This window comes from Rhamphochromis sp. 'chilingali' (genome assembly GCF_963969265.1).
Source record: "Rhamphochromis sp. 'chilingali' genome assembly, chromosome: 17".
Taxonomy (NCBI): Eukaryota; Metazoa; Chordata; class Actinopteri; order Cichliformes; family Cichlidae; genus Rhamphochromis; species Rhamphochromis sp. 'chilingali'.
The window spans coordinates 22,903,888-22,916,266 of NC_137944.1; the positions used below are offsets into that span (position 1 = coordinate 22,903,888).

Sequence of the window (12,379 nt, forward strand, 5' to 3'; positions counted from 1 at the left end):
GAACTGAACTGAAGAAGCCTCTTGGATGAGAGGTACAACATCTACAGTACAATTGCCTTATTTTCAAGCTTTAAGACTACCCTGCCCTGGATGACTGAAAACCTACACAGCTACAAGATAAACATGCACGAACTGCTGGTGTTTTAAGAGCAGAAAGCAGCCTCTGCTACCCAGCAGTATTAAAGATTTTTTGCTGCTGTACTACTTCACATTTCCTGCAGCTTTTCCTGTTTTCTCTTAGCTCGGTACAAAGTGATAAATATGTTGACACTGTAACGGCTGAGGGCGATTGTGTGAACGAAAGCTCCAGATTAGTGAGACCAGTCATTACATTTCTAATGACTGTAGGCAGGCAGAGTGATGGCACCGCCGCACATTTCATAATCAGACTGCAAGTATGTCATTGTTAAGCAAGCCACCAGTGAAGTAGCTGCCAGACTACAGTAAGTAGTTTCATTGTTGTTCCATATATCTTTTTTAATTACCCCAGAGTTGTAACCCTCTCTGTTACCACCTTTTGCAGACAGAGGATGAGCTGGAATTGGTAAACGAGGTGATTTCCCCCACGTCAGTCACTCGCATGAGTCGATGGCACATTAATAGCATGGATGCAGTTCTCTTATAGGAGTTTCACATTGTTCTGGTCTTGCTCCACTCACATTTCTTGGGATAGTCTTTCAGTTTGTGGTTCCCACCTGACTGCATGTGGTTCAGGGCTCATGGATGTGTTGTTCCAGCATTTCTTTAGTCGTGGGCTCATAAACCTGTCAGTGATCTAGAAATACTCAAGTGATTCAGACCTTCACATGAATCAGTTTTGTTTCAGCAGAAGTGTCATACTGTAATGTGCTCCTGTAAGTTTTTGAACCATGCAGGTCCATTTACTTCATCATACGATGCCACTTTAAAAGCATGGATGTCTTCTCGAGGCACCACGGAGCATGCTCCCTGCTCACTGACACTCACACCGACTCATTCCACCATCCTCCAAAAACTGTGTGAAGTACAGATGTTTAAGAACTAACTGGCATTACATTAAAGGCATTTCCTCTGTCACGTATGCATATTTAGCTCTGAAACACTAGGATTTAAACATTTTAGGATTGTGCACCTCTGTATTTATGGTGTTACTATAACAAATTAATTAATGATTAAGATGAAATAAAGCTAATTAGCTATGTTTTTGTGAGGCGATGGCTTCGGCTTTTTAAATGGGACAATTTTGTGTTGAGATTTGTTGAAAACAAGCTATTATTCCACTGTTTTCTGACTATTCATGGGCAGGATTATTATTTGAGACAAAAAAAAATGTTATAGCAACATTTTACTTTCATTGAATATTTGTGAGACAGAAAAAATACTTATCCCACTTTTAATAATACTGGGGGGAAGAAAACATTGAATTTTCTTGTTATTCTAAAAAATCTGCCTTTGATTTAAGCTGAGTTTACACAGAGAGAGATGATGGTTGCTGCTGATGGTGGTGGTGGCTACTGCCGTTCCCCCTCTTTCACAATTCCTCCCAAAGTTGACAGGCAAGATTCTCATTTTCCAGAGAAGAGTGATTAATTTTCATCGCTCTCACCTCGCCGCTCCTCCTCACTTCTTCACAAAGGCAGATAATTGAATCCGGCTCCTCTCTCCGGTCTGTCTCTTCTCTCTCTCTGTGTAAATTCAGCGTTGCAGTCATAACTCTGTCCGAATGTTTCCTCTCCGGATGATGAGCCTCAGCATCGAGAAGAGTAATTCCAGACCTGAATTACTGCGTCTTTGGCCTTTTATTCGCAAACCTTTTATTATTTCCTTCTGTTAAAAACCTCCATCTGCTTTTATCTGTGATATAATTCAGCTCAACCTGACTCTGGAGGGTTGTGTTTCTTCACAGATTTGTGTGTTTCAGCGAGTGTACATAATAATAAAACCTCAGGGCAGCAGTTCCACAGATTTAGCAGTGTGACTGTGGCACCTGTGTTGGAGAAACACTGAATATCTTGTCATGTAAATGGGTGACTGGATGTGCAAACAGTCATCTCCGTGGCTCCTATAAAACTGAGTGATAGAAACATAAACAGGATGCTTTACCACTCTCGCAGCGCACTGCAAACCTTTACTGACATCCACTGGAGAATCATGAGATGAGCTCTGCATTGAGGCAAACAGGATCAGCTTCACGATAGCTGCAGATAACGTCACCCGTTTGTAGTTTATTATAGTGAGACTGGAGAGTTTATTCTGAAATTTACCATTTAAAATTAAAACACACTATATGCACAGTAGATGATATTAAAATTGAAATGGGAGATTTTATTTCCTATTAAATGTTTATGCCATTTTTTTAAATCGAAAGGCCAAAAACACAGTGAGCAACTGTATGTATGAATACGATGGTAAACTGAATGAAGAAATCAAAGAGCCATTTTGGCTGCAAAACCCTGTGATGTACTTTTATCGCTTTTGACCTTTTTAAATCAAAAAAAATCTTGATTTATCAAGAAAATATGGCAAATACGTGCAGATGATACAGACTGGGAGGAGTTTCTGCCATGTGAAAAACTAAGTACACCCTCAATGCTTCCTTAGTTAGCATGTTACATGTTAAAGTTCATGACATTAGAATAAGAAAAAGACAGAATGAGCATGGCTTGTTTGGGAGGGTTAACATAAGACATCTTCTTCTCTCCAGGAAGAACGTGGCAGCACAGCTTAGGTTTGCAAAGCTGCATCTGAACAAACTGCAAGACTGCAAAACAGAATATCAGCACAAACACCCCATACCAGCTGTCAAGCACGGCGGTGGAGGGGTGAGGATTTGGGCTCTTTATGCAGCCACAGGACCTGGGCACCTTGCAGTCATTGAGCCCAGTGAAATCCTCTGTATACCAAAATATTCTGGATGCCTGCAAACTTCAGTGAACTGAAGCAGTCTTGTAATGGAGAGTGGGCCAAAATTCCTCCACGATGATTTGAGAGACTGATAAAGTCATACAGAAAACTATTAGTTCAAGCTATTCCTGCTAGAAGCGACTGAACCATGGGGTGTACTTATTTTATCACAGAGCTGTATTGACTCCTATTCAAACTTTTTCACATCACTGTGGATGTTTATATCCAGATAAGCCATATTAAACTTAAACAGTGATTGTATAATTTTTATTGAACATATTTGTGTAGGTTTTTACATAAAAACAAAGAGCACCAAATAGAACAGTAAAGAAAAAAAATGAGACGAGATGGATCCAAATTTTGCTAAAATATTTTAAATCTGTTGATGTTTTTTAAAAATGCATTGATAAAATATTGAATTTCTACAGAGTCTGTGTCTCGTCAGAGTCGATCTGCTTGGGAGGTTTTACTTTCACATAATCTTTTATCTAGTTAATTGATCTGATTTACATTTTGGTAATTATCATTAATATTCGTGGAAGCTTAATTTGAATAAAATGTGGCAACTGAGGGTTGAACAATGTGCCTTTAATGTAATTCTATAAATCACCGAGAACAATGAAAGTGTTTTTGATGCATGTCATCAAGAACGTCCCGACAGTAAATCCACACTTAACTCTGAGATTTACTCCATGTGGAACGCCATTATGAATCCAGCCATGTGCACATCGTCATTCCCAGCATGTCAGAGTGTACATTAAACAAAAAATAAGTCTTGACTCCTTTGGGTCACATGTGGAAGTTTTGATCCTTTCTGTCCTGCTCTCACTAACATGCTGTGGTCCTCTTTGGCAGAACGCCCAGCGACTGGCAGCTGGAGCTCAAACTCTCACCACGCCAGTGGTCTCTGTAGCCACACCGAGCCTCCTGGCACAGGGGCTGCCCTTCTCCGCCATGCCTACAGCGTACAACACAGGTGAACTCAACACGAGAGCTTTGGCAGCAGCAATATCCTTTTTAGATGAAACAGAGTTTAATAATTAAATAACAAGTTTATGTAATTATTCACCCTGATAGCTTAAAGAAGAAATCTATTTTGAATTCCTGCTGTGACCTTTGCCCCCTCTCAGAGTACCAGCTGACCAGCGCGGACATCACTGCTCTACACGCTCTGGCGTCACCAGGAGGCTTGCTGCCCACCGGCGTGTCCACATGGCAGCAGCAGACGGTTTCCCAGCCAAGTCAGCAGCAGCAGCAACAGCAAACACAGCAGCAGCTTAACTTAGCATCACTCAGCAACTTGGTGTAAGTCTGCTCTTCATCTTCAGCAGTTGAACCTGCACTCAGGTCCAGAGACGGTGGCAGCTGAGACGTTCCTGTAATGCCTCTCTAACCCTTTTAATGCTGATGTACTGAATCTACAGACTCTCCCATTTAGCTTGCATGATATCCATACCATGACCTTTATATGCAAGCAATCCACATCCTTTTTTTTAGCGATCTGGTCTCTCACCAGCATCTCACCATCTCAGCCTTCTCATAACATCAGTCTGAACACTGTTCGGCTTTTTCTGGGTTGATTAAAAAAACAAACATTACGTGGAATGAAGAAGTGGTTTTATTGCCTCACAGTGGAAACAAAATGACACAACTATCAGATAATTATTATTATCGAAACCCTTTATCACCCACACGGTTCTCAGTCAACTAAAGCTCCCCTGAATAACCTTGTTAGGCAGCGTGTTTATGTACGCTCAACTGACTAGTAAACATCAGGTGGCTCGCTTGGCTGAAAAGGCACTACTTTTCCTGTTAAAGTGAATCTTTTACTGGAAGTCATGCTCCTGTCATTGGCTGTTATTGGCTGTAGACCACTGAATAAGTCTCTTTGTTTGCCCCTGTTGCGTACAACTTTCCCTGAGCCATGCTGAGACACAAATAAAGAAAAAATATCACAGCATCAAAAACAAATATGATGAAGCTGCTTCCAGCTACACTGAGAGCTACACAAACTCCTTATATTGGAAGAAGAATACAGGTCACTGCATCTTTAAACTGTGTGCACAGTGAAATGTAGTACAATGTCTTACGTAAATAATTATAAATGGGATTGTGTGTTTTATTTCCTACAGAGACAGAGTGCAACCTTTCATTCTGCAAAATATCGTTATAAAGGCCAAAAATATAGAATTTCATTATGTCAAAGGAATCTTTTAGGCTATTGTCTAGTTAGCTGTGGCGAGTTATTGTTAGCAAACTTCTGTGACATTTTATGCTGTCCAAGATGAAAGCTGATCAGTGTGAAAGAATCAGGATAATATCCTCAATCGTGGCTACAAAACTGTGATTGTGCGTTGTACAGGGGTAAAAGTTCAACAGTTTTGTAAGCAAAGATAGCGTGGGACAAACTTAGGATGACCCTGCTGCCACAGCGTTTATCTACTCACATTCTTATCAACCAGACAGCACCAAACAAACTTAAATCGAATATATGGAAGTAAAACTTAATTGCCTCAGAAGCAAAATGACACAACGTCAGATGATTTGCACCAAACTTGGAACAGAAAAAAAAAAGGTTAAAAATGAAATCTATTTGAAGTTTGGCAGCAGAAAGTTGTTTGTATGATCTATCATCCAGCTGTTATCAGAGCCAACAGCCATTTGTCTTCATCCCAGTTCAGCATTAACCTCGTAGAGTCTACATTCATCAGACTTGTTCTACCCAAATGGATTAAATCCAGGATTCATAGCGAGGCTATATTCACCTTATAAAGATGCTAAAACTGTCGAGTGTGTGTAGGCATTTCATTGCAGACATAACGTTACAGCCTTCTGAGTTACCCACAGTTTACAAACTGACACAATCCTTTAGCTTCATTTAAAAATCATAGCGATGACAAAGTGATGTTTAGATATTTAACCAATCAGCGACAAAGTGGTGTCTGTGTACTGACAGTGGGTTAGAGCTGCGTTAAATCTGAGCTGTGGCAACATTGTAACTCCAAACCTTTCTGATACCCTCCGTAGTAGCTTCCCTAAAAAATATAACTACACGTCACTCTGATGTCACATACGTAGGCTAAATGAAGGTTGACTGTTGATGTTATGCGGTTTTTACAGTCTTAGTCTGGGTCACTGAACTCTTCTTGGTGGAGGCACCTTCACTAAATACAAATTCACAGGTTAGCTGTGTGATGGTAGGACCTAAATGCACTCTGTCTCTATAGGTTTAATTCAGCTTTGGTTTCCCTCAGCTCAGGAGGGAAACACAAAAAGGATTTCGATCCTTGGTAAACTATTTTGTCAGTCAACCTGAAAATTTATAGGAAGTGAGAAACTGTTTTAAAGAATCGCCACAGTTCCTCGGTCCTGATGTGAATGGTTCCTCATTTTAGGAAACAAACCTGCCCGCATTTGTTTGTCAGCACAACTTTGGCTCGTCCTTCATGAAAACATTCAGTCAGACTTTGCCTCATGTGAAGATGTTAGATCTTCTGCGTAGGAACGTAGGGGGAATAATTAAATGTAATTTCGATGTAATTCGGGACTTGCATGCACAGTATGATGCTATTTTCAATATGGAGGAAATGCAGTGATTTAGAGAAACTGTTATCAAGTTAAGCAGATGGTTTCACTGTTTTGCTCCCTTAATAAGCAGCATGTGGACTGGATTATATCAGTGCGGTGTGGGTGTGACTGAAGAGCTGTGTGAGCTGGGTTGGGGTTTGGTAGCGTGAACACCAGAGCCTTGAAGTGTGTTCTCTCCTCTCGTCCACAGCATGTGGGGCGTGGACAAACAGAGCAGCGAGCTGTCTAGCCAGGTGTCCAGTCTGGCTGCCAATCTGAGGTGAAAAGCCACTAATAGTGTGTGCGTGTGTGAAATGTCATGACCTTGTCTGTAGGGGGGGCTGTAGTCCACTTTGCACTTGAATGGGATTCTGTCTAAAACACAAACAACACTCAGTGCGTGCTGCCGTAGACAACGTTTCTTTTATTCTTTTTACTAACAACCGGCCTTAAAAATAAACTTTTTGAGCTTATTATTAATTTTGGGAAGACAGAGCAGGAAGAACTCTTCAATAAGAGCTTTCAAGAATATTTAGACTGTAAAAGAAAGGATTGCTCCGTCTATAATAAAGGCCTTGAAGCTACTCCTCATTTCTTTATGTTTTCTAGGAAATTTGGAAATACATGCAGCAGTTTATTGACACCCGAATGGGAAAAGAGTACATAAGGCAAAAAACTGCATGTTTTGTGTGTTCATCATCAATTTTGACATGATCCTCAACATCAAAGAAGGCCCAAACCATGACAGAGCATCCTCTGTGTTTCACTTAAGAAATCGGAACAAACTCTGTTTTTGTGACAGGCAGCTGGTAACGACGTCTCTAAAAAATACACTTCTAATTGGTTCTTTGCTTAGTTGTCTGTTATGCATAGAAAACATTTAGGGGCTTTCTTATGCTTGAATGATTCACAGGTCAGTGTTAAGTGGTTTAACAAACAAAACAAAACAAAAAATGCTCAGGTACAAGGATTGGACCGGTAATGAGTGAAAAAACAACCAATTTCCAAAGAAACACTTGGAAGGAACTTCAGAAATCCTGGAAAACTACTGTTCAAGATCAAAATACATTAATGTCTTTCTACTTGGAAGCAAAATATAAAGAAATGAGGGGTGACATAGGTATTTTACCTAATTGTTTTCACAGTGTATTTCCAAATTAGGCCAATAGATATTTACTTAAATTGATCATTTATATATATTTTTTTTAAATTTAAACATACATGGATACGGTGGCCCTTAAGGATCAAACAAAAAGCTGCAAAAACTGAACCAGCAATTGGACAAAAGGCACAAACATTAAAAGTAATAATTTGTACCATGTGATTTACATGCCATCATGTTCGCCACTCTCAAGCTTTGAAGAAAAGAACTTTGTCCATGTTTTTGCATTCGATCTTGTACTCTGTTACTTCTTTAGGGCCACCGTCCACACTCAGGTTTTCCGATTAACACGTGAATTCCTGCATAAACGCTCCACACGTTGTGTATTGTGTATTTGTAGATCAGAAAACAAGATTTTCTTATGGGTTTTGTTGTGCTCTTGCTTCCAAAACATTATGAACATTATTGCTGTTGTTGAAAAGAAAACGTTGCCCGCAATAATGTTTCACACCTCTCTCCACACATGCCTTCTCGTCCACCTGTTCCCTTTGGTTTGGGCTCCAACATTTTGTTTTCTTCCCACAGTGTTGGCTCTCCGTCCAACCTGCTCTTGGGTAGAGATGAGTGGTTGGGCCGGTACTGTATCACACTTCCTTTTTCCTGTGTGTCTGTGCGCTTTTGGCTGCCTCGCTCTCTTAGCATGTCTGGTGCCGTCTGCAGTCAAACAGGAAAAGAGACTTAGTTCCGGCTTCCGCCATGTTCTCTAACCCGAGATTACTTTGTGTTTTCTCATTCTGGAGTTTCTACACCGTCACAGCTGACTCATTGCAAACCACCCTGTCACTCGAATCATTTCACGCTTCTTCGGCTGTTCTGTTGATCTTTTGGGAGCAGTTGGGATCTTAACTCCTGCTTTTAAAAGGCTCAGATTTGATTGTTTTTATGGAATAATGGAGTGTTGCTTTTCCCTGTTGGTGCTGTGCTTCGTAATGTGGGTTATGTCTTCACATGAGTGGTCTTCCAATTTTTCCATATTCCCTTTTGTCAAGTGGCTAATTATTTGTAAATTGTCTCTTGCTTTTCCTCTTTGTTCTGCCCTTTGTCTTCCTTCCATTTTTCTTCCTCTGCCTCTGTGACCCCATTCTCAGGCCGGTGACCAACATCCCTCAAGGCGCCATGCTGACCGTCAACACAAGCTCCGGCGTGAGCATCAAATCGGAGCCCATCTCGCCCGGCCGGGATCGCAGCACCCCTTGCCCTCCTCCGTCTACCACGCCATCCTCGACCTCGGGAGGTACCATCCTGACTGCTCCGCCTCAATACCCCGGCTCCCTGCTATGCCTGGAGCCCCCGACCGGCCGCTCGCCCGCAGACAGCGTAAGCAGCAACGCCAGCTCCTTCGAAGGCAGCGACCGCGACGACGCTGGAGCAGCCGGAGGTGGCACTGCAGGTGCGGGAGGAGGAGGCGGTGGGACCGGAGGTGGAGGTGGCAGCTCGGCAGGTCCCACCAGCCGGTCCGTGCCGCCCGAGTTCAGCCCGTCGGCCGAGCTCCTCAGGGCGTCAAACGAACAAGACCAGGAGGGAGGAAACATCAAGCGCATGAGATTGGATGCCTGGGTCACATAAAGGCACCAACACCTTCTCTCTGCACCCACAGTGAAGTTTTGGTGACTCCCACAACACGCACCCACACTCATTCTTAGTCCCACCACCACTGCCCCGACCCCACTGTCATGTGACACTATCATCACACACAGTTATATTACTCAGCTGCGTCACTCAGACTTCAGAGGCTTTGCCAAAAACCCCATTAAAAACAAGCATAAAAATCCTGATGGACGGCTCCGAGCTCAGCTGGATATTTTAGCCCCTCGGATGGAGGGACAGTAGATTTTTAAAGCCTTCTTGCTTGAATGGACTCCCACATATTGATATTTTTCTTTTTCTTCTTTGGTAGAAATACGTTGTTTAAAGTGAAACCACGAAACAAACATTTCTCTTTCACACGGTTTCCGTATCGCCTCCATGTATTTACATCGACCTCCTTTCATTTTAATACAATGTGACTCGTGGCCTGTCGACATTACGGGACTAATGCCGCACGACTCGCCACTTCCTGCTCTCCAGAATCCAGCGTTTATTTAGGCTGCGTGCTGTCGATTCTCCTGTAAGGCACTTCCAAACTGCACTAAAGGAAATAACTTTATCTGGACAAAGACTGAGCAATTTTTGGCACTGACCAAAACAGACTCAAGCAAAGGTCTTTCTAGGTAACAATATTTCTGTGTCAAAGGATTTTTTATTTATTTTTATTTTTTTTTGCCTCTGCTGCCACGACCTCATGCAACCAGGCAGGCCCCGAGCCCCTCAGGTGGCACTCTGCAGCTGTGTGAGTCGAGCACCTCGCCAGAGTGCCAATATCAACTTCTCTTTGAGATTTAAATAAAAGAAGAGAAACAAACAAAATGCCAAATGCCCCTGTTCTCTATAGGGACATGCTATCGCTCGCACTGTCGTGAAACATTGAATTGTATTGGCGGTCACTTTGTTCACAGACTGGGGTGCTCCTCCCGTCCTCTCACCTCATCTCCTCTGGAACTCGGATGGAAATCCAGCCGGTTACTCAGCTTATTAGCAGGAGTAGATGCCATCCAAGTGAAATTCAATAGTAAGAGTTTTTTGAGCCTCTGTTGGCTCTTTTTTTTTTTTTTATTTGATTTGATTTTTTTGGAGTAGGGAAGTATTTGGTTCTCTAAGTCCAAGTGTTCTCTATCTGTTGGTATTTTAAAACTCTGTTAGTCGTCCAGAAGTAGGAATTCCGACTTTGTATAAAAATCACTCCTTATACAAAAAAAGCTTTGATGTCCTCTTTAGCTCTCTATAGCTCTCCTTAGCTCTTTGCCGTGTTTCGAAAAAGTGAAAGGAAAAAGACATTTTTCTATATTTCTACCGCTTCAGTTGGCGACAAAGTAAAAGTAGCTTTTCGGCTTCAACGACGTGTATGTACATATGAATATATTTGCATAGACTTTGCTAGGTATCCCTAAAAACAAGCAATGTGTTGATTCTCAGTGGATCTGTTTGCATATATGAGTGTGCATTTGATATGTTTTGAGATACAGGTGCAGGGGTTACGCCGCGCTGGGTGGTGCCGGCGGATCGGACGTGTTTCAACTAAACCTATTTTATTCTAGTGTCGATGGTGTGTGCACTTTCCGTCTCTCACTCACAGAGGCCTGCTTGGTTGTGGTGTCATCATATTCGCTTGCCACAGTTCTTCTTCTTTCTTTCTTTTGAAGAAAAGAACCCACGATCAAAGAAAGAATCCTACACCGTGACATAAACTTATTATCAGGACACTGCCATTCACTTCTAGCATAGAGAGGTAAAATACACTTTGACGGACTCGTGTAAAATCTTTTCCACGTCACGGTAAGCTGACAATTTCTTTTTTTTCCCATCGGGAAAACCAAGTTTGACGTTTAAGTGTAGCTTTTCTTGAACAAATCTGTTTTTCGTTGAACCATTTCAAGTGTGTGTATTGGTGTGTGAACCCAGGCTGTTTATTGCTCTCGATTACTTTACCTTTTTTTTCCCCCTGGAGACGATGCTCAAAGTGCAGACCGGCTGTTATTTAAACAATCCTACACCTTTCCGTCAGTGTAGGTGAGCAGCGTTTGACGCCGACTCTGGGTTCATGCTGCGAGTCGGAAAAAGACATTGGGGCCGCGTGGGATTTTCTCCAAAAGACTGACGCGTCTAGCGGCGGCGTTGCTGAGGTATTTCATCGTCATCATCATCATCATCTTTCCTAGTATGTGTGGAGGGTAGTTTTTCACTCCACTGATTTCAGGTTAGCGCTGCTTTCCCCTCTCAGTCAGCCACGGTTAGCAATTTAACAGCCAACACTTTCAAAGAGCGCTTATTGGAGAAGTTTTTTTTAAAGGAATACTTATACAGTGAGTGAGAACGAGGAGATCTGTGCTTTTACTTATGTGGTCAGTATGTACACAAAACACCAGCCAACACGCCTGATGCTTACCTCTAATGCTGCATTTATGAAAGCGAATTATTTACATTATTTACAGCTTCAGATTCAAACGTTAAAATACAAATTTCCCAAAAATCACTAAAGAAAGTGAATAATGTGTGATTCCCTCCAGAGTTTGTCAGAGTCGGGAAGTGATGCAAGCATGAAAGCTGTCAGTAATCTTTAGTGTCTCTTAACCTTATAATGCCCTTAATACAGGAGTTTCTGAGACCTCTATCTCATTAACATGATCAATACTTGCCATAATTTTAAAAACTTATGGATAAAACTCTTTTTTTTTTGGTCTAAAATTGACATTGTTGTTAACAAAAAATTGCCAAAAACACCCAGTGTATCAAACGCGATACAAAGAAATATATAGCAAGTATATAATCAAAATATATCATACACAACATGATATAGCAAAAACATTTTTTGTTGATTTTGCTTTAAGGGTTAATGAACATCTCAGTTTGAAAAAAATCAGAATTTTCTGGCTGTTTTTTGATGGGTTGGGTCTTACAGGATTAAAAAAGGGTGCCCATTTTTCTCCTTATACACAATATGAGTCTAGATTCGATTGTTTGAGGACCTGTGTGCACATTAGATATGTCACCAATCAAAGCATTTTACGTGTATTATTTAAGCATCGGCCTAAAGTGCAGTAAATCCAAGTGAGAATCTTGAACCGTTTGCAGGCCTGTGTCACCATTTGGATAATTTTTACACTTAAAATCAATTCAATTAAATTTGTTGTTTTTATCCCCCGCTTGTATAAAATGTACATAAATAAATTT

General features: G+C 41.4%; 1 protein-coding gene across 4 annotated transcripts in view; it reads left to right on the forward strand.

Annotated features, from left to right (window-relative positions):
* Positions 1-12,379, forward strand: part of LOC308383964 (myocyte-specific enhancer factor 2D homolog) — a 33,618-nt gene extending 21,239 nt beyond the window's left edge. Inside the window, exons 8-12 of one of the 4 annotated variants that reach the window (XM_080862240.1) lie at positions 524-553; positions 3,739-3,859; positions 4,014-4,188; positions 6,662-6,730; positions 8,701-12,379. In XM_080862240.1, coding sequence (XP_080718366.1) covers positions 524-553; positions 3,739-3,859; positions 4,014-4,188; positions 6,662-6,730; positions 8,701-9,178 — 873 coding nt within the window. In that variant the 3' untranslated portion in view covers positions 9,179-12,379. The remainder of the gene's footprint in view (positions 1-523; positions 554-3,738; positions 3,860-4,013; positions 4,189-6,661; positions 6,731-8,700) is intronic. The other 3 variants (XM_080862242.1, XM_080862241.1, XM_080862243.1) reach the window with 3 other exon arrangements.